Consider the following 24,253-nt stretch of genomic DNA (forward strand, 5'->3'; position numbering starts at 1 on the left):
CACAATCACAGCCGTTTCTCTCTATTCCCACCCACCCCGCCATTGAGTCATTCATTCTGGGCGGTCCAGTCTATTCGGTTTTCCAGTACAGTTTGACAGCCAGCTCTCCACGTGTCCTCTAGTGGGGGGTGTGGCTTTTGGGGAGTCCTGGACGTTTCTGTTTACTATCTGATACTCCACGTGGAACGCTGTCAGGGCATATTTAATTCATAACTTTATCCAATGTTAGGGCTGGAAAAGACCCTTTAGCATCACTAATAGTATTCCCTACTTCATAGTTTCTTAATCTTTTCTCATCCCTAGAATTATTCTTGATCCAAGAGCTAAAGGACAAAAAATGGTGAGAGGCAGGTTGGTGATTATTCTATCAAGTGTCTTAAAGGCAATAGTAATTGGATGAACTGATGTAGGGATACTTAACATGACTATTTGAGGCCACCTTTCCTGGGATTCTTGAGAGATATATTCTGTTCCCTACCCCTCTTTTATATATAGTCACTTCAGCTACTACATGACTGATGAGAATAGGCCAAACAAAGCAGCCTACAAATGACCAGAAGACTGTCACTGGGCATCTAGGATTGGATACTACCAGCTATGGCTTTATCAGTTAATCCTGGATATGGAGTAGAGAAAGCTTTGCAAGGCTCCCTCCCAAATCCAAATAATCAGACCACTGGCTTATGGTTGACAAGATAAATCTATGTAATTTGGCCTTATGTTACGTGGTATATTTGTTATATATGTTATATTTGTTACTTTGAAAGGCCCATGAAGGTCCAAACCCTTTTATTACCTATCTAATGACACAATCTGATGATCTCTCTTCTTTCACCATCTCTGTCAAGGAAATGCCTGGACTACTGGCCATACGAATTTAGAGGCTCTACTCATCCTCCCATTTGCCATCCCTGCAGAGTTTCTTGAGGGAGTAGCATGGAGTTGGGGACTGTTCCCTCAGTGCTACGGGGGACGGGTGAAAGAGTGGAATAGTATTGTAGGGGAAAAAAAACAAAGCCTGAGGGCAGAGACAAAGTGATTTCCAGGTCAGTTTTTACTAGGGACAGGAAGGCCTAACAGTGGAAATCAGAAGAGGATGTACATATTGCTTATTCATTTGCCTTCTTCCACCCAATTAGCCTTCCTGAAAGGGGCCCGGCTAGTCCCCACACCACAGGCGGGGGTGGGGTGGGGTGGGGTGAGGTGGGGAGAGTCTAGGTGGGGGTGGAGTGTGAGAAAGAGCAGCAAGAAGGAAGGTCAAGACACTAGGCAAGTTAGGGTGCTGCTAAATTGACAAGAGGAAGAAGAGACTGTTCCTTTAAAGTTAATACAAAAACTCTAAAACTCCTCCCCACTCCGGGGCCCATTTCTAACTACCCCTCCCACCAAGCATGCCCTGTCAGCGGAACTGACTACGCATGCTCCTCCGCGCTTCGCCCGCTTCTTGGTTTTCCCGGCCGCGGTCTTTCTTCCCAGTCTACCCGGGCGCCTGCTTCGGACCCGGGGAGAATAACAAATCCCAGAAGCCTGTGCGGTGGCTCCCGGAGTAGAAGCGGACAGTTACGGGAGAGAAGCTAGGGATAAGGAGTTCCGTGGGATTGGTCTCTTTCCTCGGCGGTGGCAGCAGGAGGCCGGCCAGCGCCTCGGCCTGTGATTACTTTTGAAGTGGGAGCTCCCGTTGCTTCCTTTCCCTCCCTGCCTTTACCCGCCCACCGTGTGTAGGCGGTCACGCGGGGGCGGGTCCCCGCTCGGTGGCGGCGGCGCGGAGAGGCGGGAAGGGACCGGGGAAGGAACGCGAGCCCCGGCCGCGAGGGGTGCCCGGGCGGCGGGGACAGCTGCAGCTACTCTAATAGTAGCGGCGGCCGGAACAGCGGCGGCTACTACGAGGGGAAGATGTCAGAGGAACAGTCGGAAAAAAAGGGAGAACCGGGTTCCGAGGTAGGTGAACAGCACAAGCCTGTGACCGTGACCGTGACCGCTCCGAGGAGAGGACGGCGGGGGATGGAAAGGGGGGGGGGTCCGTTTACTTAGGATGCTGGAGGGGCCTGATGCAACATCCACCCCAGCCCTAGGTGGGGGCGGGGAGGAGGGGGACTAAAGAGCAGGATTGCTGCTTGCCGGAACCGGTGGGGCCCGCTGTGGGGTGGCGTGGAGGGAAAGGGGGCCTACCTAGTGCAAAGCCGGCTGTTGCTTCAGCAACAATGGCCGGGCCGGCCGCCTTGCCCTGGGTCCGGAGTTTTCTGCAGCTGTTACCGGCTCCGCTGCATTGTGAAGGAGGAGGAGACGAGCATTGTGAGCTAGGGTTGTTGCTCGGCGCCGGCTCGCGCCTGTCTCCTTATTTGGGGAGGTATTTGGAACCCAGTGACTGGGGCGATGGGGAAACGCACCTCACTTTCTTGTCTCGACCCCCTCACCGCGCCCCCAGTCTCCATGAAAATATTGGGGCATGCCTTGCCTTGCCTGTTTAGTTTGATTTGCATCTTAACATCGGGCTTCTCTGAGTACTCTCTTGGGTTTCCTCCCTTTGCTGTTAGTTCCGGTTGCTCCTGCAGTGTACATCTTGTGGGAGTGAAAAAAAGTGGCGTGAAGAACTACCTTGCTTTAGAGTTAATAAAGAATGTTTTGGTTTGTGTTGTGCAGATAATGGAATTATCTTCAACTGACTCTGAGACTGAGTCACCAAAGGAAGACACTGAAGATGACATTCAGTTTGTTAGTGTAAGTAGCTATTGCGTTCAGTTTTACCATAGTAACTGATGCCTTTAATCCGTCATTACATGGTAATAATAATAATAGCTGGTATTTCTGTTGGGGTTTCAAAGCATTTTCAGGCATTAACTTGTTTTGAGCCACAAACAACCCAGTGAGGTATATATTGAAAGTATCATTCCCATTTTACAGATGAGGAAACTGAGGCCCCAAAGAGGTTAATAATGGGACTTGCTGATTGAGCAGTAGCTAGGAAATGGGAGATCCCTGATTCTAGCCTTTTTCTAACGCCAAGTCTAGCACTATGTAAAACCTAGATCAAGAAGTGATTTTGGAGGTCATCTAAACCAACTTCTTCAAACTGAGACTGAGAAAAGATAAGTGACTTGTTCAAGGCAACACCGATTAGAAATAGCAGAGTGGGGAACTGACCTACACCCATTTTCCTCTGTATGCTGCCTTACTTCTGTGTCTTGCTATCTTTTCTACACCATAATACCTCACCAATCTGTAGTTCAGCTATTAAGCAACTTCACCTTGCTGGAGGAGGCATGGTAGTTGAGAAGCAAAGAAGCACCTAAGAACATAAAGTAGATATTACAAAGTCCACAAAGTGGAATACTTAAGAGCAAAGGAAAGAGCCAAAGTTCTTTGAGGAATTTTTGAGATGTGATCATGTTTAAGGTGGAAGAAGAGTGGTCAGGGCTTCCTGGAGGAGGTGGCAACCTGAGTTTAGCCATGAGATTTGTAAGAGTGGGATTTCAGCAGCAAGAGGTGGGGAGAACAGAATGAGTAAAAAGACCCTAGATAAATAATAGAGGGCAAAATGAGGCTAATGAGCAGAGAGAGAAAGCTAGAAAGGTAGGTTTGAGAGAGATTATAGAGGGCCTTGAATAACAAGAACAAGAATTATTTAATTCTTATTGGATACACAGTTGCAAGGGCCACTGAAGATTTTTTGAGGAGAGGAATAACATGAGAGCAGTGTGATAGGGGGTTTGTTTTTTGGATGATTCAGAGAGATGATCGGTTAGAGACAGGAAGACCAGGACAATGAAAACTTTTCTTTACAATAGTTCCAAGTGCAAGAGAGCTAGGGTAGTTACAGTGGGAATTGAAAGGAGAATATAGATGAATTATTGCAGAGGTTAAAAATAGACATAGATCTTCCCAACAGTTTAGATGTGAGGGAGAGGGAAGAATAAAAAATGACTTGGAGATGATGGATTTAGATGATCCAGGAGATTGATAGTACCATCAATAGAGAACAAAAGAAGTAAAAGAAATAGTGAAGTAGGGGAAGGGCAGGTTTTGGGAATGTGATTTGGTGTTTAGTTTTGGACATACTGAATTTCAGGGTCGTAGCCTATTTGCTGTTGTTTTCGCCACACTTAACAAGTATTAGTATTTCTTAAGTTCACAGTCAGCTGGTGGACTAGAAAGAAGAACTAGTATAGAAGGTAGTCAAGCACAAGAACAGCATCGTCTGTAAAGAGAAAGCAAACCCCAAACCCTGAAAAAGCACAATTTATGTTAGGATCATTTACTGTAGGGGCAGATTGCCTTAATAATAAATAATCCTGTGTTAACAAGAATGTGTTCATTTATATTGAGTGTAGGTTTTAGACAATATTTACATCCAAAGTGGATGAGAAAGTTTTGATGCTTAAAAATAGTTATTATCATATAGTGGGGAGAACATAGGATTTGGAGTTAGAAAACCTATGTTCAAGTTAAAGCTCTGTCACCTATTAGTTAATTTACTATGTAATTCAGTTAATCTCTATGCTTAGGTTCTTTATGCAAAATGGGAGTATTGATTACTTGTATTATCTACCTCTCAGGTTGTGAGAAAAACTATGCTAATATGACTGTTACTGTATGAAATCCTCAGCCGTCCTGAACAACTTAATTTTTCAAGGGTTCCAGATGGCTACAGCTTTATAGTAATCCTGATTGTCATAGAGTATCTCCTCCTGTCTCTTGTTTATCTTTGTTGGCACATGGTTAAAGCTTACTAAATAAACCACTGGTTATGAAATATTTAGTCCATTATCTAGTCATATTGTTATTCAGGTAATTTAGTAGGATTATTTTGAAAGTCTTCACTAAAACAACCCAGCCCCATTAAAAAAAAAAAACTAATTAGTGGTAGGATAGATATTCTGTCCCTAATAAATTGAGTCTGGTACAGTGGGAATAACATTAAATTTGTAGTCATATGGACCTGGGTTGAATTGCAGCCCTGCTAGTTTACAGTCATGTGTCAGCCTCTCTGGGCCTCAATTTCTCATCTGTATAAATAGTGCTTTGGACTGGCTGAACTCCAAGAGCTTCTAGAGGTAAATTTTATGCTTTTATTTAATATGAGTGATTAGAACATACAGATGGGGCCAAATTAATATTAAGCATAATATATACAAATTTGCTTAAATAATCTTGAGAGATGGGGCAGCTAGGTGGCACAGTGGATATAGCACCAACCCTGGAGTCAGTCAAATCTGACCTCAAACACTTGACACTTAACTAGCTGTGTGACCCTGGGCAAGTCACTTAACCCCAATTGCCTCACAACAACAAAATAATAATAATAAAACTGAGAGACAAGTATAACTTCTGAATAGGGTAGTGCAGAGGAGTTAGTATTTTTAGCTTGTCATCTTATAAGGTGGTAGCTTTTTAAAAAGCAAGTGGTGGTTGTATCATAATTCCTTTTTCACTCAGGTGAGCAAGAATGCTTACCAGAGGGAGTGTACCTGATCAGAACATTTTTTCTTCTTAGCTTTAGTACTGAATATTAGAAGGGGAAAAAAAGCCCTTAATACTCATACTTTCTAGCTCTGTGATCCTGGGCAAGTCACTTAACCATGTTTGTTTCAGTTCTTCTAGTATAAAAATGAGCTGGAGAAGGAAATGGCAAACCACTCCAGTATTGTTGCCTAGAAAACCTTGGACAAAACTGCTCAACAATAACAAGAAAAGAATATAAAAAAACTAAAGCATTTATATTAAAAGATGAATTGAACAAGCTTAAAATTATTGTTATAGATTTCCCCAGCTTATATCTGTATCAGAAATCAAGCATTAAGTAAGCACTTAATGTGAAAACAAGATAGTCCTCTACTCCCAAGGAGCTTACATTCTGGGGTGGGGGAAAGACAGCAAGCATATAGAGGGGAGCTTGTTATGGGGGTAAATCGGTGGGGGAAAGACAGCATATAAAGGGGAGCTTGTTATGGGGGTAAATCATCAAGCTACTGATGAGGAGATGGGAAGGCAGTTCAGAGAGGGATTTCAGTAGGGAGTGAAGTCATTTTGGCTTAAGCCCCCCCTCATAAAATGGTGGCCAAGCTAGAGCCACACCAATCAGGAGGGTGAGCTACACCCTTGTTGGGATATCATCCTGGTAGTTTTCTAAGAGTCACATAAATTTTGAATAACTTTATCTCCCAATTTACTTTAACTAAGAGTAGAAGTGATATGGTTGTTTATATTTCCACTCCAGAAAGCATAAAAATTAGGCCGTTTATTGGAGGGAAGCCTGGATGTTACTTATTTTCAAGAGTAACTAGCATATTTAACCTATTGACTGTTTTGCCTTGATAAGTATTGCAGTTTTCTACTATAGTTTGGAATAACTTTTCTGAAGTTGTAGCCATATTGTCTTTTTTTTTTTTTGGTTGGGCAATGAGGGTTAAGTGACTTGCCCAAGGTCACACAGCTAGTAAGTGTCAAGTGTCTGAGGCTGGATTTGAACTCAGGTACTCCTGAATCCAGGGCCAGTGCTCTATCCACTGCACCACCTAGCTGCCCCCTGTAGGCATATTGTCAAGGTTTTTTTTTTTCTTTTTTTTTAAATACAGTTTTAAGACCAACTTAAAAGATATAATGTATCCAGGATTTTCTCTATATTTCTATTTTTGGGTCTTGGTTTTCAGGGAGTCTGAAGATTTCTTAAATTTCATTTTCTTGATTTACTTTCCAGGTCAGTCATTTTTGGTAGTAGATACTTTACATTTTCTTTTTTTTTTTACTTTTATGATTTTGTTTTAATATTTCACCTGTCATGGAATCATTGATTTCTATTTGCTCCATTTTAATTTACAGGTAGTTTAATAGTACTTGAGTAAAGTTTTCTAAGTTCTATTCTAAGTTATTTATTTTCTTCATTCTTTTCTCTGGAGCTTTCTAATTTCACTTATAATTTCATCTTCATATTTCTTGCTACTTTTCTTTCAGGTATTCTTTAATAGTCTTTATGTCCAAGCCATTTTTTCTCTCAGCATCTGCTTTGTCATTTTTTGTGGAGTTATTCTTTCCCTAGTTTGTCTCTTGGATACCTCTAGATCTGTGATTTTTTTCAGTAGTGTTCTATGTCTCCTGTTCATTCAGTTGCTATTTTGGACTTTTGTGCCAGGTTCTAGGCTCTACTCCCTCCTTTCATTTTTGGACAGGGTGGTTGGCTCCTATATTTGAGTCTGACCTTGATTTCTTGCTGCTGGCTTCTACTTTCTCTGGTATGTCTCCTTATGGAGCCCTGGCAGGTTTCAAACCTCCTTGCATTGTCCTGTTTCAGAGCCATATGGTCTTTAACACCCACTAGATCAGCTCAGTCAGGTCAGAGTGCTGTAAATTACTTCTGTCTCTGTCTGAATGAGCATTGGTAGTTGGTTTCCTGCCCTTTTGCCTCAACTTTTCATCCTGTACATAGCTTCTTCTCATTTTCTTGCCTTCTGGGTAGAGAGGCTTTGGGTGCTCCTGAATTTTCTGATCGGCCAGAAAGTACTTGTTTTACAGTGGACCCCTTTGTGCAGTCCTGGGGTGGATGAAGGTGCTTACTGTAGTTTCTGTTGGATTTTTTTTTTTTAACTGAGGCAGTTGGGGTTAAGTGACTCGCTAAGGGTCACACAGCTAGTAAGTGTCAAGTGTCTGAGGCTGGGTTTGAACTCAGGTCCTCCTGACTCCAGGGCCGGTGCTTTATCCACTGTGCTACCTAGCTGCCCCCTCTGTTGGATTTTTGATCATTATTTGGTTTTTTGATCTTCTTTAGATTTTTGCTGAAGTACATGTGTGAGACCTCTGCAGCCACACAATCGTTGTAACTGGAAATGAGAGTTTAAAGAATATAGGATTTCATGATTCCCAGTTAAAGTATGGAGGTCAGCATGAGGAAACCAAGAGTCCTTCCTGTTCCTGCCTTTAAGTACTCTTTTTTTTGTTGTTGTTTTTGTTTTTAGTAAGGCAGTTGGGGTTAAGTAACTTGCCCAGGGTCACACAGCTAAGTGTCTGAGGCTGTATTTGAACTCAGGTCCTCCTGAATCCAGGGCCGGTGCTCTATCCACTGTGCCACCTAGCTGCCCTTTAACTACTCTTTGACTTAGGATAGGGGAGTTTTGTTTGTTTTTTAAAATAAGATTTTTGATTAGCAGAGATTTTAGATCATATGCACAAATGTGTATATGCAACACATGCTTTCCTGTGCTTGTCTTCACCATTCGTATACTTAAAAACTCATAAATGGCCCTAGCATTAGTGTTGTGGTACAGTGGAGTTTGAGTCAATGGGTATTGGTTTGCATCTTTACTGAGTGACACTATTAGGGAAGTCATTTAACTGCCCTGAGCCTTGGTTTTCTTTTTTCTTTTTTTGGCAGGTTAGTGAGAGTTAAGTGACTTGTCCAGGGTCACACAGCTAGTGTCAAGTGTGTGAGGTCAGATTTGAACTAAGGTCCTCCTGAATCCAGGGCCGGTGCTTTATCCACTGTGCCACCTAGCTGCCCCGAGCCTTGGTTTTCATATGAAAAATGAAAGGATTGAAATAAATGACTTTTAATAAGATCTCTTCAAACTCTAGATCCTATAATTCCCTCAAGACATGATGCTATTTCTTCTTTGATTAATTTTTCTGATTAATATATTGATAGTTTCCCCAAATTGTTGAAGCAGTGACATGCTGCATTGTTTATTCAGTTGCTATTTTGGACCTTTGTTCCAGGTCCTAGGCTCTACACCCTCCTTTCATTTTTGGACAGGGTGGTTGGCTCCTATTTGAGTCTGACTTTGATTTCTTCTCAACATTTTTTCTCAAGAGATTCTACTCTAGTGTAGTGGACATGAAACCATTCATTTCATTAAAACTTTAGAAAACATTAGAAAATTCTCCTTTAACAATTTAGGTAATGTGTCTCTACTTTTAGATCAATTTTCTTTCGTTTTTTGTTTGCATTTTTTGCTGGGCAGTAAGGGTTAAGTGACTTGCCCAGGGCAACACAACTACTGTCATGTGTCTGAGGTCGGATTTGAACTCAGGTCCTCCTGAATCCAGGGTTGGTGCTTTATCTACTGCGCCACCTAGCTGCCCCCCTTTTCCCTTGTTTTAAAAAAGTTTATTCAGTAACAAATTGTTCTTCTAATGTTAAGGACTGGAAAAGGAAGATCCTTCTATCCTAGGCAGGAACAGTATCTACTTTTGTGATTACTGTAATGAATGTTAATTTTTAAAACTTGTACTTTTTTATATCTTGCCTTAGGCCTACTGGGATAAGATTGCTAATTAATGTATCATTGTAATCTTCTAGTGCAGGTATACCTTGCTTTATAAAGTGTGTTCCTAAAAAATTTTGTGCTTGATCTAATCCTCTATCTCTCCAATCCTTCAATCATTCTCTATCAACTGTTTTCATTTCTATTGCCTTCTCCCAAGCCCAACTTTTTAGTATCCTTAAAAAACTTTCACTAGACTATCATCCCCTCAAGCTATTATTCAATAGCTCTTTTGAAAGGGTTCTTAGCTAAACTCCATGAAAAAGCATAACTAAGAAATATTTTTACTCTTTATTTGCATTCAGAAATTGTCAGAGGTCTTTAATGCCTCACTCTTCTAAAATTCTGTGTTTGTCCTTAACTTTTCTTGTGTTTGTTTTTTTTTCCTAGATTGGTGTAGTCATGATTTAAAAATACTTTACAATCATTTTCTTCAAGTTTTCTTGTGTTTCTTTCATTAAGTGATCAGTGTATTCATTCCTTTTTTACTCTGACTTCTTATTCTAATATGTTTGGGTATTTTTCATGATTTCTTGAAATGTGATACCTATGCTATTTTTTGGTCATGGCTTTTAGGTAGTCCAGTGATATTAAATTATTTTAACTTGATCTATTTCCCAGCTCAGTTAAAAAAAATCTACCTGAAAAATGCTATCTATCTCTAGATAGGGAACTAATGAGTATAGATTGAATTATATTTTTCTCATTTTTCTTCCCCCCATGTATGTTTTGCATGACTTCATAAGTATGATGGACATTGTATTTCTTGCCTTCTCAAAATGTGTGGGGGAGGAGAAGGAAAGGAGAGAGACTTTCAAACTGAAAATAAAAATTAAAAAGAAATATTATCTATCTTAAAGTTTCTTCACTTTCCCCAATGTTTTGAATTTTAAAAATGTTTCTTGTTGGCTTATGGAGTCAGTGACATCTGTTTGGCCCATTCTATTTTCAGGGAATCTGTTATCTTTTGTCTGTAACTCTCATTTCTTTTTCAGTTCTTTCCTCCAGCTCTTTACTTTATTATAATCATTTTTTAAACTCTTAAAACACTCTTGCATCATTTCTGTTAGGAATTTTAATTGATCTTGTGTGCTAGCTCTGTGTCTGTATATCTTTGTATTTTGAGTCTTTGTGTTTTGAAGTTATTCTACTTGTACTATATCATGGGTATCCCTAGTGTCTTTTCCCTTTTTTTTTTTTTTTTTTTGGTGGGGCAGTGAAGATTAAATGACTTGCCCAAGGTCACACAGCTAGTAAATGTCGTGTCTGAGGCCCAATTTGAACTCAGGTCCTCCTGAATGCAGGGCTAGTGCTTTATCTGCTGTGCCCCCCCCCACCCCCCAGTGTCTTTTAAAAATTTTTCTCATTTGCCTAGCCTTTCTTCATTGATTGAGACTTTGGGTTTGGGTTAGGCTCTGTGCATTTCTAGTAGGACCATAATGGTCTTAGAATCATGCTGATTTCTTTTCTGGTGTTCCTGCTACTGTAGAGTTATAGCTCTACAACTTTCTGCTGATAAAATCTGGCTCTGAATGTGGTTTAGAGGGATATCACCATGGCCCCTTTCTGCTCCCAGGTTTGGCTTCAGTTTCCCTGGTTGATATTATTAATAGCTCTTTGGAATGAATGTGTTTGAATACCCTGGACCATCCCTTTACCACCATTCTTGCCCTTCTCACTTTGTAATCTTATGCTGAAAAATGACCCATTGGCTTCTCCTTGGATTTTGTTATTCAGGCTGATGCTTCTTTGATTGGGGTATCTGGACTACATTCCTTCTTTTGATTCTGACATTTTGGCTGGTCTCCTAGAGGAAGAGAAATTTAATGAAAAGATTTTTAAAATTCAGTTTCAATAAGAATATTTATTAAGTGTCTGGCTCTTTTCTAAGTGCTTATGAGAATCCAGAAGTACAAAATTGGGTCCCTCTTTGTAAAGAGTTTACAGATTAGGTGAGGAGATAGACTAATACAATGAAATTTATCGACAGTACAAAACAATATAATTGCTTCAATGTATCAGCAAATCTATGCTCTTGTCAACGTGAGTACTCCTGCCAACTGCACAGGTTGCATTGCATCTACTCTTCATGACTTTTGTTCATGTTAATCTTTCATAGGGAGTCCACCCAACACACTGGGAACTTTCTTCAAGGTCTTCTGACTTTACATAGGTAACACTTGTGAAGCTCTTGGGCTGCCCATCTGTCTCACTTCCTTGTGTAAACTAGATACAACCTCTTTTGTAGTCATAAAATGTATGGATAATGTCTTTGATGCCCCGTCTTGAGTATAAATAATTTATAGTAATATGTTGCAGCCTATAAGGCCCACCAGTTTATAATGTTCCATGATTTGTAGCCATAAAGCTGGAATGATATTGGTGTTTTTTTGTTTTTTCCTTTGGAGAGAACCTTGAGTTCTTTAAAGTACTGCACAGTTTTCTATATATCATCTTTCCCTCTTTCTTCCTCCATTTCAATTCTAGGTCCAATTTATTATTCTATTATCAGTTACTATATAATTAGTGGATCAGCTAAATGAACTGGTCATCCATTGCATATCAAAGTCTGGACAGTAGATATTCTTCTTTATCCATGTGTTTTTTCTGGTGTGGATTTTTTGACTGAATTATTGATTGTTTTTGAATCTTGTTTAAGAAATTCAGTGGTACTTAAAATTAGCACAATAGCATTTGAAGTACTTTATAAAGAATCCCTTTTCCATTTATACTTTGTGTTGGACGTTCTCCATGAAAACAACAAATACCTTTGTGTGTGTATATCCCTACTTTATGCCCTAGTAATTATTATTATTATTATTATTTTCTTTGGTGAGGCAATTGGGGCTAAGTGACTTGTCCAGGGTCACACAGCTAGTAAGTGTTAAGTATCTGTGGTCGGATTTGAACTCAGGTCCCCCTGAATCCAGGGCTGGTGCTCTATCCACTGCACCACCTAGCTGCCCCTGCCCTAGTAATTATTAATAATTATCATTAGACAAAATTAATCTCTTGTTGAAGCTATCCATGAAACTTACGTGGGTGGCTCCTTTTAAAGGAGAGCCTTTAAGTTTGCATTTTTTTTCTGTTGAATTAAATACTTTTATAGTCAGCATAAACACAGTGATAACTTGTTTTATCTGTACTTTTCTAGAGGTTTTGTAACAATAAAGATGTGCTTCTGAAATAGGATGTCTTTTGCAAAAAAAGCCTGCTTTTCATATTTTTATCATATAGACTATTGTAATTTTCTGGCCATGAGAAAGGAGGCATATGGGTTGGTAGTTAATGATGGCCTCTCCATCACTTTTTTAGGTTAGTTGGTAGTGATCATGAGTCTTCCTATCATTTAATATCTTTTTTTTTTTTTTTGCTGGGCAATGAGGGTTAAGTGACTTGCCCAGGGTCACACAGCTAGTAAGTGTCAAGTGTCTGAGGCTGGATTTGAACTCAGGTACTCCTGAATCCAGTGCTGGTGCTTTATCCACTATGCCACCTAGCTGCCCCTAATATCTTTCTTTCAATGTCTTGAATTAATCTTTTAGTGTTCTTAAAAATGATTATTTCCTGCATGCAACTCTTGTTTCTACTTGCTTTGGTGTAGCTATTCTTCCTGTCTTTGTTTTCTTGAGTACTTTTTCTACTTCAACTTACAGCATACTGGGAGACTGAGATCATTGGATCATAGATTTAGAACTAGAAGAGACCTTTGAAGTCAGATAGTTTAATTCTTTCATTTTGTAAATGATGAAACTGACGCCAAGAAAGAAATTAGTGAACTTGTCCAAGATCACACTGATAGTAGGCATACAAACCAAAGTCCTCTGACTCCAAACACTAGAGATGAGTAGTTAATAAATCCCAACTCCAAGGCCACATTCTAGTATGAATTTTCCAACTCTGTTGCCGCCCATAGAGTGCTAGTCTTTTCAGGTTCTACCATGCTAAAAAGGCGTCAGATATACTCCCAACAACAGACCATGTTAAATCCAATCTAGCTGAACATAAAGATTATAAAGAACCAATAGGCTGATGATTGAAGGTAACAACATTTTTTTTATCTCTAACCACCTCTGCCATTTCTCTTCTAATCTCTATCCAGTTCTGTTCTATCCTTTTGTGCCCTCTTGAATTTCTCTTTTATATCCTAAACATATTTCCCTTTATTTTAAACATCCTCCCCTTTGAGATTTTACCCATCTATGTCACCTTACATAGGTCATGGTGGCAGTTATCTGTTAGCACCAAATTCATTTTCTATCCTTCCTTAAGAGTTCAGTAACTGGCTCAGTCTTTCCATTTTATCCCCTACTTTTACATTTGTAGACATACATACATATATGTATATATGTTAACTCTCTCATACATATATTTCCCATATATATTTGTAGACATGTGTGTATGTGTGTGTATGTATGTATGTTGACTTTCCCTTAAGTATCCTGGCTTTTTAGTTGACCTCTGCTCCCATGACCTGCTCTTTTAGTCTACTTCAAGATATTATATATTCAAGAATTGGAGAGTTGGAAGGGACCTTGGCAACTGTCTGGTTGATTCTATATCAGAACAAGTGACAATCCATTCTATCCTTGAAGATCTTTAAGTAGGAAAAACCCACCACATCCTCCCTCACCCAATTCCCTTCTGCCATTGATGAGTAAAGAAAAACCCCATTATAGACATATATTGTCAATTAAAACATACCTTGTTTATGTCCAAAAAAGATTTTTGTCTCATTCTGCTGAAATTTCTATCATGAGGTAGGTAACATGTTTCATTATTAATCCTGGAGTCATAGTTGGTCATTACTCCAATAAACAGAGTTCCTAATACTTTCTTTCTTTCTTTTTTTTTTTTGTGGGGCAGTGAGGGTTAAGTGACTTGCCCAGGGTCACACAGCTAGTAAGTGTCAAGTGTCTGAGGCCAGTTTTGAACTCAGGTCCTCCTGAATCCAGGGCTGGTGCTTTATCCACTGCGCCACCTAGCTGCCCCCCAATAATTTCAAAGTTGTCTTTATCATATTGTCTAATTAGACTTATATGATCCAAGATGATGATACAGTTCAAAAGCTATAAGTGTATCATCAGATTATAAGAATAGATATTTTTACTTTAACTAATGTTTAAGTGAAGAGAGGCTATGGGTATTTTGATCATATCTTTACAATTTATGAGGTTAAACATTCAGATACCTAATAATAGTAAAAGTGCACTATAAAATCAAGAGTTAAACATAGATAGGTACATTTTAATCAACATAGATCACAAAGAAATACAGAACATTGTGTATAAATTAATAAGGTGTAAGGGGCTAAAATCCTAGCTAGTCTAAAATCTAATGAGTTGTTGCCAATAAATTATAAGCTTTAGCAAAAAAGTATTTAAGTATTTATTAAGGAGGGACAGCTAGGTACCAAAGCAGATAAAGCAGCAGCCCTGGATATTCAGGAGGACCTGAGTTCAAATCTAGCCTCAAACACTTGACACTTACTAGCTGTGTGAACCTCATTGCCCCCCCCCCAAAAAAAGTATTTATTAAGGAGAATAAGAATTTGGTGAAGAGAGAGAAAGAGGCCCAGGTGCCTATTTATCTCAGGGAGCGGGCACTTTAACTCCACTCTCCACAAGAGTCCTGATGAAAGAGAGAGAACCACGCCTTATTCATTCTACAAGCCTCCTGTGAAACTGGGAACATCCGTCCACATGCACACACAGCTCCAAGCTAATTGGCTGGTAGCTTTGATAGACAGTACCCACAAGCAAACATCACTTCCTGACGCCAAAGAAAAGCCGCATGGCTTGCCCTCAGACGCCTTCTCCTCATGGCGGAGCTTTTCTACAGTAACTCTCCAGCAGTTGGCGTCACTCCAATTGTTACAAAGGTAATTCATTCACTTTTCAACATGTTCTTAATAGTTCATTCTGTGTTTTGCCTTACTCCTATTATATGTTAATAATATGTATGTCTCTGCTTCCATGTAATGAAATCTCATACCATAAAATTCTTTATCATACAAGCATGCCTCAGACTTATCTTTAATTTAGGTAGCACTATGTTACTAGTTGGATCCTATTTTCCAAAGGCCTTCACTGTCAGCAAATTGCAGTATATTCTAACCTTCTAGGCCAATTGTTTCCAGACTATTTGGTATTTCTCAAATTTGCCAGCTCTGGCAAATAGACAGAATGTCTTTTCAAAGGGTTTTATAACTTCTATTATAGTGGTAATATTGTTCTTATTGTTCAAGAATACTAAATCTGGTCTTAATACTTCTCAGCCCTGAAACTGTTAAATTTATCTAAATTTCATTTCTTTGCCACATTTTGATAACTAGTCTGTTTAAAATAGCCATCTTGGCATTAATATCTCCACTCATTTGAGAACCACATTAATAGAGGATGTGTGGGAGGGTTTCATTTGATGCCTCACGTTGACAATCGCATTTGTCTCTACAGCCAATGGGATGTAGGTTAGTCTGTCTTTGTGAATTAATTGCCAGTCTGTAAATCAGGTAAAGGATCTTTACCTCATTTAAAAAAAATGAAGCTGCTACCATTGGGGTAATAGAATATACTTATCCTGGTTGGGTTTTTAGACTAACTGCAGTATTTGTGTCAGGTTCCTCTCTGCTCTTTCTAAGGCCAATAGACTCATTCAACCATAGAGACAGGACACTATTATTTGCTGCCCATTTAATTGAAATTTTAGCTGGTAATCACAGACAGACCAGATTCTACTGTGCCCTGGTCTCCAAATTATTCTTTCATGGAACCTTTTAAATAAATAGGAAGGTCTTCAGCTAAGAGTTAGGTTTGATTGTGTTCCTTACTGTATCACTAAGGAAATGGTGGTACAGTTGACCTAGATTAGTTGTTGCCAGAAGTCTCATTTAATGAACACATTATTGATGTTTATTGCCACAATTAGTAGCAAGTTCAGCCCCCTTCACCACATATGTTTTATCTGGGAAATATAGGGGCTCAATATTGGTTCTTTGGGGGACGTATAACTGTCTCTCAACACCAATTTTAATTGTCTTATCCAAAAGTTGATCGCACTGTTGGGGACCATGCTGGGTTTTTTTGTTTGTTTTAATCACAAAGTATTTTATTATTTTCCAGTTACATGTAAGGATAGTTTTCAACATTTGGGGGTGTGTGTGGTTTTTTTTTTTTGTGGGGCAATGAGGGTTAAGTGACTTGCCCAGGGTCACCCAGCTAGTAAATGTTAAGTGCCTGCGGCCGGATTTGAGCTCAGATCCTCCTGAATCCAGAGCCAGTGCTTTAACCACTGTGCCACCTAACTGCCCCATAACATTTGTTTTTATAAGATTTCTAGTTCCAAATTTTTCTCCCTCTCTTCCTTCCCTGCTCCCCAAGACAACAAGCAATCCGATATAGGTTATATATGTACATTGACATTAAATATATTTCTGCATTAGTCATGTTGTGAAAGAAGAATCAGAACAAAAGGGAAAACCCCCCCAAAAGAAAAAACAAAACCAAAAAATGTTGAAATAGTATAGTTCAATCTGCATCTAGATTCCACAGTTCTTTTTTTTCTGGATTTGGAGAGCATTTTCCATCATGAGTCCTTTGGAATTATCTTGGATCATTGTATTACTGAGAAAAGTTAAATCTATCACAGTTGATCATCACACAGTGTTGCTGATACTGTATTTATTGTTTTGTTTCTGTTCATCTCACTCAGCATCAGTTCATTTAAGTCCTTCCAGGTTTCTCTGAAATCTGTCTGCTTGTCATTTCTTATAGCACAATAGTATTCCATTACATTCATATACCACAACTTGTTTAGTCATTCCCCAATTGATGGGCATCCCCTCAATTTCCAATTCTTTGTTGCCACAAAAAGAACAGCTATAAATATTTTTGTACTTGTAGGTCCTTTTCCCTTTTTTATGATCTCTTTGGGATAAAGACCTAATAGTGGTATTGGTGAGTCAAAGGGTATGCACAGTTTTATAGCCCTTTGGGCATAGTTCCACATTGCTCTCCAGAATGGTTGGATCAGTTCACAGCTCCAACAGTGCATTAGTGTTCCAAATTTTCCACAGCTTCTCCCACATACATTATTTTACTTTTTTGTCATATTAGCTAATTTCATAGATGTTAGCTGGTAACTCAGAGTTGTTTTAATTTGCATTTCTCTAATCAACAGTGATTTAGAGCATTTTTTCATATGGCAATAGATAGCTTTGATGTCTTCATCTGAAAACTGCCTGTTCATATTCTTTGACCATTTCTCAATTGGGGAATGACTTGCATTCTTATAAATTTGATTTAGTTCCCTATATATTCTAGAAACGAGGCCTTTATCAGAAATACTGGCTATAAAAATTTTCCCAGCTTTCTGCCTCCCTTCTAATTTTTTTTTTTTTTTTTTTTTTTTAGTGAGGCAATTGGGGTTAAGTGACTTGCCCAGGGTCACACAGCTAGTAAGTGTCAAGTGTCTGAGGCTGGATTTGAACTCAGGTACTCCTGAATCCAGGGCCGGTGCTCTATCCACTGCGCCACCTAGCTGCCCCCTCCCTTCTAATTTTAGCTGCATTGCTTCTGTTTGTACAAACCGTTTTTAATTTAATGTAAACAAAATCATCCATTTTGCATTTCATAATATTATCTATCTCTTGTTTGGTCATAAATTTTTCTCTCCATAGATCTGAGATGTAAACTATTCCTTCCTCTCCTAATTTACCTATGATATCAACTTTTATGTCTAAATCATGTACCCATTTTGACCTTATTTTAGTATATGGTAAAATGTTGGTCTATGCCTAATTTCTGCCATTACTGTTCCAGTTTTTCCAGCAGTTTTTGTCAAATACTAAGTTCCTATCCCAGAAGCTGGAGTCTTTGGGTTTATCAAACAGTAGATTACTATAGTCATTTACTACTGTGTCTTCTGTGCTTAACCTATTCCAGTGATATCCACCACTATTTTTTAGCCAGTACCAAATAGTTTTTATGACTGCTACTTTATCTCTGGATTTTAACTATGATCCTGGGAGTTTTCATTTTGTAGTTTGAAGAGGTAACTGGTGGATTCTTTCTATTTCTTTTTTTTAAAAAATTAATTAATTAATTTCTTTTTTTTTTCCATTACATGTAAAGATAGTTCTCAACTTTTGTTTATACAAGCTTTCCAATTTCAGATTTTTCTCCCTCCCTCCCTCCTCCCTCCCCCCTCCCCCCTCCCCTAGACAGCAGGTAATCTGATATAGGTTTTTTTATATATACACACACACACCCATAATAACATTGATCCTATTTCTGCATTAGTCATGTTATAAGAGAAAAATCAGAGCAATGATGAAAAGCCTCAAAATAGAAAAAACAACAGCACCAAAAACAAAAGAAATAGTATGGTTCATTCAGCATCTATACTCCACAGTTTTTTTTTTTTCTTGGATTTGGAGATCCTCTTCTATCATGAGTTCTCTGAAACTCTTCTGTACCATTGTATTGGTGAGAAGAATATAGTCCATCACAGTAGATCAACACTCAGTGTTGATGATACTGTGTACAATGTTCTTCTGGTTCTGCTCATCTCACTCATCATCAGCCCATGTAAGACCCTCCAGGTTTCTCTGAACTCCTCCTGCTCATCGTTTCTTACAGCACAATAGTATTCCATTGTATTCATATACCACAACCTGTCCAGCCATTCCCCAATTGATGGGCATCCCCTCAACTTCCAATTCCTTGCCACCACGTAAAGAGCAGCTATAAATATTTTTGTACATGTGGGTCCCTTTCCCCTTTCCATGATTTCTTTGGGAAAAAGACCCCAAAGTGGTATTGCTGGGTCAAAGGGTATGGACAGCTTTATTGCCCTTTGGGCATAATTCCAAATTGCTCTCCAGAATGGTTGGATCAGTTCACAGCTCCACCAACAATGCGTTAGTGTTCCAATTTTCCCACAGCTTCTCCAACATTTATTATTTTCCTTTTTTGTCATTTTAGCCAATCTGATAGGTGTCAGGTGGTACCTCAGAGTTGTTTTAATTTGCATCTCTCTAATCAATAGTGATTTAGAGCATTTTTTCATATGGGAATAGATAGCTTTGGTTTCTTCATCAGAAAACTGCCTGTTCATATCCTTTGACCATTTCTCAATTGGGGAATGACTTGGATTCTTATAAATTTAATTTAGTTCCCTATGTATTTTAGAGATGAGGCCTTTATCAGAAGTACTGGCCACAGAAATTGTTTCCCAGCTTTCTGCCTCCCTTCTAATTTTGGATGCATTGCTTCTGTTTGTACAAAAATTTTTAAATTTAATGTAATCAAAATCATCCACTTTGCATTTTATAATATACTCTATCTCTTGTTTGATCAAAAACTGTTTTCCTTTCCAAAGATCTGATAGGTAGACTATTCCTTTCTCTCCTAATTTACCTATGGTATCACCTCTTATGTCTAAATCATGTATCCATTTTGACCTTATTTTAGTATAAGGTGTAAGATGTTGGTCTGTGCCTAATTTCTGCCATACTATCTTCCAGTTTTCCCAGCAGTTTTTGTCAAATACTGAGTTCCTATCCCAGAAGCTGGAGTCTTTGGGTTTATCAAACACTACATTACTAGTGTCATTTACTACTGCATTTCCTGAGCCTAGCCTATTCCATTGATCTATCACTCTATTTTTTAGCCAGTACTAGATAGTTTTGATGAATGCCGCTTTAGAGTAAAGTTCCAGGTTTGGTACCGCTAACCCACCTTCCTGTGAATTTTTTTTCATTATTTCCCTGGATATTCTTGATTTTTTGTTTTTCCAGATGAATTTTGTTATTATTTTTTCTAGCTCTATAAAATAATTTTTAGGTAGTCTGATTGGTATGGCACTGAATAAGTAAATTAATTTAGGCAGTATTGTCATTTTTACTATATTAACTCTGCCTATCCCTGAGCAATTGATATCTTTCCAATTATTTAGATCTGATTTGATTTGTGTGAAGAGTGTTTGGTAGTTGTGTTCATAGAGTTCCTGGGTTTGTTTTGGCAAGTAGACTCCCAAGTATTTTATATTATCTACCTTTACTTTAAATGGAATTTCTCTTTCTATCTCTTGCTGCTGGACTTTGTTGGTCATGTATAGAAATGCTGATGATTTATGTGGGTTTATTTTATATCCTGCTACTTTGCTAAAGTTGTTAATTGCTTCAAGTAATTTTTGAGTTGATTCTCTAGGATTCTTTAAGTATACCATCATATCTTCTGCAAAGAGTGATAGTTTTGTTTCCTCCTTGCCTATTCTAATTCCTTTAATTCCTTTCTCTTCTCTGATTGCTAAAGCTAACATTTCTAGTACAATATTAAATAATAGGGGTGATAATGGACATCCCTGTTTCACCCCTGATCTTATTGGGAAGGCCTCTAATTTATCTCCATTGCATATAATACTTGCTGATGGCTTTAGGTAGATACTGTTTATTATTTTAAGGAAAGTCCACCTATTCCTAAACTCTCTAGTGTTTTTATTAGAAATGGGTGCTATGTTTTGTCAAAAGCTTTCTCTGCATCTATTGAGATAATCATATGATTTTGGTTGCTTTTCTTATTGATGTGGTTGATTATGTTAATAGTTTTCCTAATGTTGAACCAGCCCTGCATTCCTGGTATAAATCCCACCTGGTCATAGTGTATTATCCTGGTGATCACTTGCTGTAATCTCCTTGCTAATATCTTATTTAAGATTTTAGCATCAATATTCATTAGGGAAATTGGTCTATAATTTTCTTTCTCTGTTTTTGCTTTGCCTGGTTTTGGTATCACCACCATATTTGTGTCATAAAACGAATTTGGTAGAACTCCTTCTTCACCTATTTTTTCCAAATAATTTGTATAATATTGGAATTAATTGTTCTTTAAATGTTTGGTAAAATTCACCTGTAAACCCATCTGGCCCTGGGGATTTTTTCTTAGGGAGTTCATTAATGGCTTGTTCAATTTCTTTTTCTAATATGGGTTTATTTAAGGATTTTATTTCCTCTTCAGTTAACCTGGGCAGTTTGTATTTTTGTAAATATTCATTTATTTCATTTAGATTGTCAAATTTATTGGCATACAGTTGGGCAAAATAATTCCTAATTATTGATTTAATTTCCACTTCATTGGTGGTAACATCACCCTTTTCATTTTTGATACTGGTGATTTGTTTTTCTTCTTTCTTTTTTTTAATCAAATTAACCAATATTTTATCTATTTTATTGGTTTTTTTATTTAAAAAAATTTTTTTTTAAGTTAGGCAGTTGGGGTTGAGTGACTTGCCCAGGGTCACACAGCTAGTAAGTGTTAAGTGTCCAAGGCCGGATTTGAACTCAGGTATTCCTGAATCCAGGGCCAGTGCTCTATCCACTGCACCACCTTGCTGCCCCTTATTGTTTTTTTCATAAAACCAGCTCTTAGTTTTATTGATTAATTCTATAGTTTTTTTTTGCTTTCAATCTTATTAATTTCTCCTTTAATTTTCAGGATCTCTAGTTTAGTATCTAATTGGGGATTTCTAATTTGTTCTTTTTCTAGCTTTTTAAGTTGTATGCCCAATTCATTAATCTCCTCTTTCTCTTTTTTATTCATGTAAGCATTTAGAGCTATAAATTTTCCCCTAAGCACTGCTTTGGCTGCATCCCATAGATTTTGGTATGTTGTCTCATTGTTGTCATTTTCTTGGATATAGTTATTGATTATTTCTATGATTTGTTGTTTGGCCCATTCATTCTTTAGAATGAAATTATTTAGTTTCCAATTGATTTCCATTCTACTTTTCCCTGGCTCTTTCTTACATGTAATTTTTATTGCATCATGATCTGAGAAGGATGCATTTACTATTTCTGCCTTTCTACATTTGACTATGATATTTTTGTGCCCTAATACATGGTCAATTTTTGAAAATGTGCCATGTACTGCTGAGAAAAAGATATATTCCTTTCTATCCCCATTCAATTTTCTCCAGACATCTATCATGTCTAACTTTTCTAGTAATCTATTCATCTCTTTCACTTCTTTCTTATTTATTTTTTGGCTAGATTTATCTAATTCTGAGAGGGGGAGATTCAGATCCCCCACTAGTATAGTATTACTGTCTAATTCCTCTTGTAACTCATTTAACTTCTCCTCTAAGAACTTAGATGCTATACCACTTGGCGCATACATATTTAATATTGATATTACTTCATTATCTATAGTACCTTTTAGCAAGATGTAATTTCCTTTCTTATCTCTTTTAATGAGATCTATTTTTGCCTGTGCTTTGTCTGAGATAAGGATTGCTACCCCTGCTTTTTTTACTTTAGCTGAAGCATAATATATTCTGCTCCAGCCTTTTACCTTTACTCTGTGTATATCTCGTGTTTCTTGTAAACAGCATATTGTAGGATTCTGTTTTTTAATCCACTCTGCAATTTGCTTCCGTTTTATAGCAGAGTTCATCCCATTCACATTCACATTCACAGTTATTATTACTGACAGTCTATTCCCCTCCATTTTATTTACCCCCTTTGTACTTTCCCCCCTTTCTTTCACCCTATTCCTCCTCACTGACAGTTTACTTCTTACCCCTGCCTCCCCCAATCTGCCCTCCCTTTTTATCACCCCCCTCTCTTTTCTTTACCCTTTTCTCCCTTGCTTTTGTCCTCCCTTCTGTCAGTCCCCCCCCTTTCTCTTCCCCTTTTGCTTCCCTAAAGAATGCGCTAAGTTTCTTTAGAATAAGGTGGTAGTTTATTTAGGAGCAAAGGAAGGGAAGGGTGGGGGGAGGGAAACCATGAAAGAAATCCTTGGACTTTTCATGGGGAGATAGGCACGAAGCACATGGCTCAGAGGTACCAAATCTCCGATTCTTTCTATTTCTACTTTGCCATTTGGTTCTAAGAAATCTGGGCAGGTTTTTTGTTTTTTGTTTTTTTTTGGGTAGGGAGGGGGGAATTAAGATGTCTTAAAATTCGATGTAGTCAAAATTATCCATTTTTTCTCCTTTAATGCTTTCTATCTCTTGTTTGGTTATAAATTTTCTTCCTTTATCCATAAATCTGACAGGTAAAATATTCCATGTTCTCCTAATTTGCTTGTAGTATCACCTTTTGTATTTAAATCATCTACATTTTGACCTTATCTCAGTATACAGTGTGAGATGTTGATCTATACACGGGTTATGCCAAACTGCTTTTCCAGTTTTCCCAGCAATTTTGGTGAAATTTCTTGTCCCAAAGTCTTGGATCCTTGGGTTTGTCAAAAACTAGATTACTATGGTCATCTACTCTGTATTTTGTAGCTAATCCAGTCCCCTGTGCATACTGTTTTGTAATACAGTTTGAGATCTAGTACTGCTAAGCTACCTTCCTTCACATTTTTTCCCTTGATTCCCTTGACATTCTTGACCTCTTTTCTTCTACTTTAGCCTTTTAAATTTAATTCCTTTTTTTATGTTTTAAAATTTTTTATATGAAGCTTCAAGTCTCTTATGATCTACTTTTCTTTTTCTGTAGAATATACATGTAACTTTGAAAGCTGTCCTGCTTGTTATTCCATTTATCTTCCCTCTGTTTTTTCTACATTTAAAAAATGTTAGTCACTTTTTCTTTTACCCACTGTTCCAACTCTCCACTGAAAAAAAAAATAGGAAAAAAAAACCTTTTTAAAAAATAGTAAAGGAAAACAAATTCCCACGTCGGTCATGTTTGAAAATGTATGTCGGAAAGAGAACTGATGAACTCTTGAATGCAGATTGACACCCAATGTATCACTTTATTTTTCTTGCCTATATGGAAATGTGTTGTATGCAGAATGGTCATCTCATTGCTTGCCTTCTTAGTGGGACAGGGAGGGCCTGGAGAGAGGGAGAGAATTTAGAACTCAAAATTTTAAAATAATGTTTTTAAAAAAAAGAAAAAAAAAGAAAATTTATGTATGATTCTGCAGTTTGAGTCTATTACTCTTCAGTCAGGATGCCTTCTGGAATAACAGTTGGTCAGAGTTCTTTAAATA

At 38.0% G+C, this 24,253-nt stretch overlaps 1 protein-coding gene across 3 annotated transcripts in view; it reads left to right on the top strand.

Annotated features, from left to right (window-relative positions):
• Positions 1-1,444: 1,444 nt before the first annotated feature.
• The window catches only part of ZNF451 (zinc finger protein 451), a 115,263-nt gene continuing 92,454 nt past the window's right edge, over positions 1,445-24,253 (top strand). For all 3 annotated transcript variants that reach the window (XM_044004459.1, XM_044004460.1, XM_044004461.1), the window contains exons 1-2: positions 1,445-1,938; positions 2,641-2,718. In XM_044004459.1, coding sequence (XP_043860394.1) covers positions 1,894-1,938; positions 2,641-2,718 — 123 coding nt within the window. In that variant the 5' untranslated portion in view covers positions 1,445-1,893. The remainder of the gene's footprint in view (positions 1,939-2,640; positions 2,719-24,253) is intronic.

This window comes from Dromiciops gliroides, chromosome 4 (assembly GCF_019393635.1).
Source record: "Dromiciops gliroides isolate mDroGli1 chromosome 4, mDroGli1.pri, whole genome shotgun sequence".
Classification (NCBI taxonomy): Eukaryota; Metazoa; Chordata; class Mammalia; order Microbiotheria; family Microbiotheriidae; genus Dromiciops; species Dromiciops gliroides.